Below are 1576 nucleotides of genomic sequence, written 5' to 3' on the forward strand. Positions count from 1 at the left end.
TGCATGACCTTGAACGATGCCATTGGGTAATACTGTGTTTGCAGATGTATCCTGATACATATATAGATATAGATTAAAACATATTATATCATTAATGACACAAAGATAAAATACGGTTGTATGTATAATACATGCTCTGCATGGTTTCTCACTGTTGTTTATATTTAGTTCATATGTATGAAAGTTTCAGACTGAGGTCACTGGAACTGCTTACCCCACGAGAAGTGCTGCAGCCCATAAGTGCCTTTGCTTTGGCTGCACGGTCCATCAGGCTCCACAAATCAGTGGAAGTTTGTTTCAGTTTGAAGTACACATGGATGCCACCGGTGAAGTCCAGCAGAGCCTCAGATACACAACCAGCATGCATGTCAGCATAGGAGCCGCACACCCTGTAAGAGGCATTGCAAACATGCTTATAATGTTGGATTATTAGAGATTCAATTCTAAAGTGTTACAAACAAAACATATAATAAGGGTCATAAACTCTTATAATTATCTTATAAAGCATATATTTATGTTCAATGAAAATGAAAATATTCAACATATTGGCACCTACTTGGCATAAGCTTTCTCCAGTAAGGCCGGCCAAAACTCATTAGATGTTTTTGAATGAACAAAAATGAGCTTTCCTTTGATTGTTGGCAGTTTGTCATCAATGACAACATCAATCCATTTACCAAATCGCCAGAACTAAGAATTTGCAGAACATAAGGCTTAATGGCTGATACATGATTTAAAAAAAAATGTAATCAACTTATGTTAAAAAAGACCAAAGAACTCACTCTGAAGTGAAATATCCCTGCATCATCTTTAGCAAATGACTGGTCAGCTGGCATGACCTGGTCCATGATGTCCTTCTGAAATGTTAAAGCCCCAACTGAAGCAAGAAACCAGCAGTTTCCTAAGGTTAAGGTAAAAATATTATTTCAATGAGTTGATAAAGTCTTCCTGGTGTATATACAGTGGCATTATTTATTGGGTTGGTATCATTTAAAAACCAGCGATTACTGATGTAAATAAATATATAATTAAACATACCTAAATAAGATCCTTGGGAATAGTCAAACCTAGAAGCACCCTGTACAATGAGCTGAGGGTCTGATATTATATTCTAAAAAGAAAAAATGAATAAATTATGCACTAATATTTGGTCTAGAGATTTGTGAATACCACAAGACGAAGTTGTCTCATATAATGTACTTTGGGTCTGCTTTCATGACACTTGAGATATCTTGTCACAATAGTGAACCTGTTCTGACAAGCCCTAAGAGACATTTTGCAACACTTAATTGCATGTTATTTTCAACAAGTTTTTTTTCTCAATTCTTTCAAGCAATAATGCCTGTTTACTTTGAGATCTTTTTTTTAAAGTTACTGAACATCTGAAGATAGAAAGTCAGTAGAGGTAACTTACTGATGGTCTCAACCACTTGATTTGGTCCAGATCCATTTTAAGTTTCTTCTGTGTGTCAATGGAGCTGCTGTCTGGAGGGAACTTGTCATCAACAAATCTCATCTTATTGGTGATGCAGCTCTTCTGCAGCTCCTGGTAGTCCTGATCCAAGAATTTCAAAGG

At 36.1% G+C, this 1576-nt stretch overlaps 1 protein-coding gene across 1 annotated transcript; it reads right to left on the minus strand.

Annotated features, from left to right (window-relative positions):
• Nucleotides 1–3: 3 nt before the first annotated feature.
• Nucleotides 4–1570, minus strand: LOC107580517 (calpain-1 catalytic subunit-like; the record flags this gene model as incomplete). Its single annotated transcript, XM_016266205.1, has 6 exons — nt 4–51; nt 215–389; nt 557–690; nt 783–901; nt 1039–1111; nt 1415–1570. Coding segments are annotated over 6 exons (705 nt in total), but the record flags the coding sequence as incomplete, so codon positions are not given.
• Nucleotides 1571–1576: the final 6 nt, after the last annotated feature.

This window comes from Sinocyclocheilus grahami, unplaced genomic scaffold (genome assembly GCF_001515645.1).
Source record: "Sinocyclocheilus grahami isolate Dianchi unplaced genomic scaffold, SAMN03320097.WGS_v1.1 scaffold35131.1, whole genome shotgun sequence".
Taxonomy (NCBI): domain Eukaryota; kingdom Metazoa; phylum Chordata; class Actinopteri; order Cypriniformes; family Cyprinidae; genus Sinocyclocheilus; species Sinocyclocheilus grahami.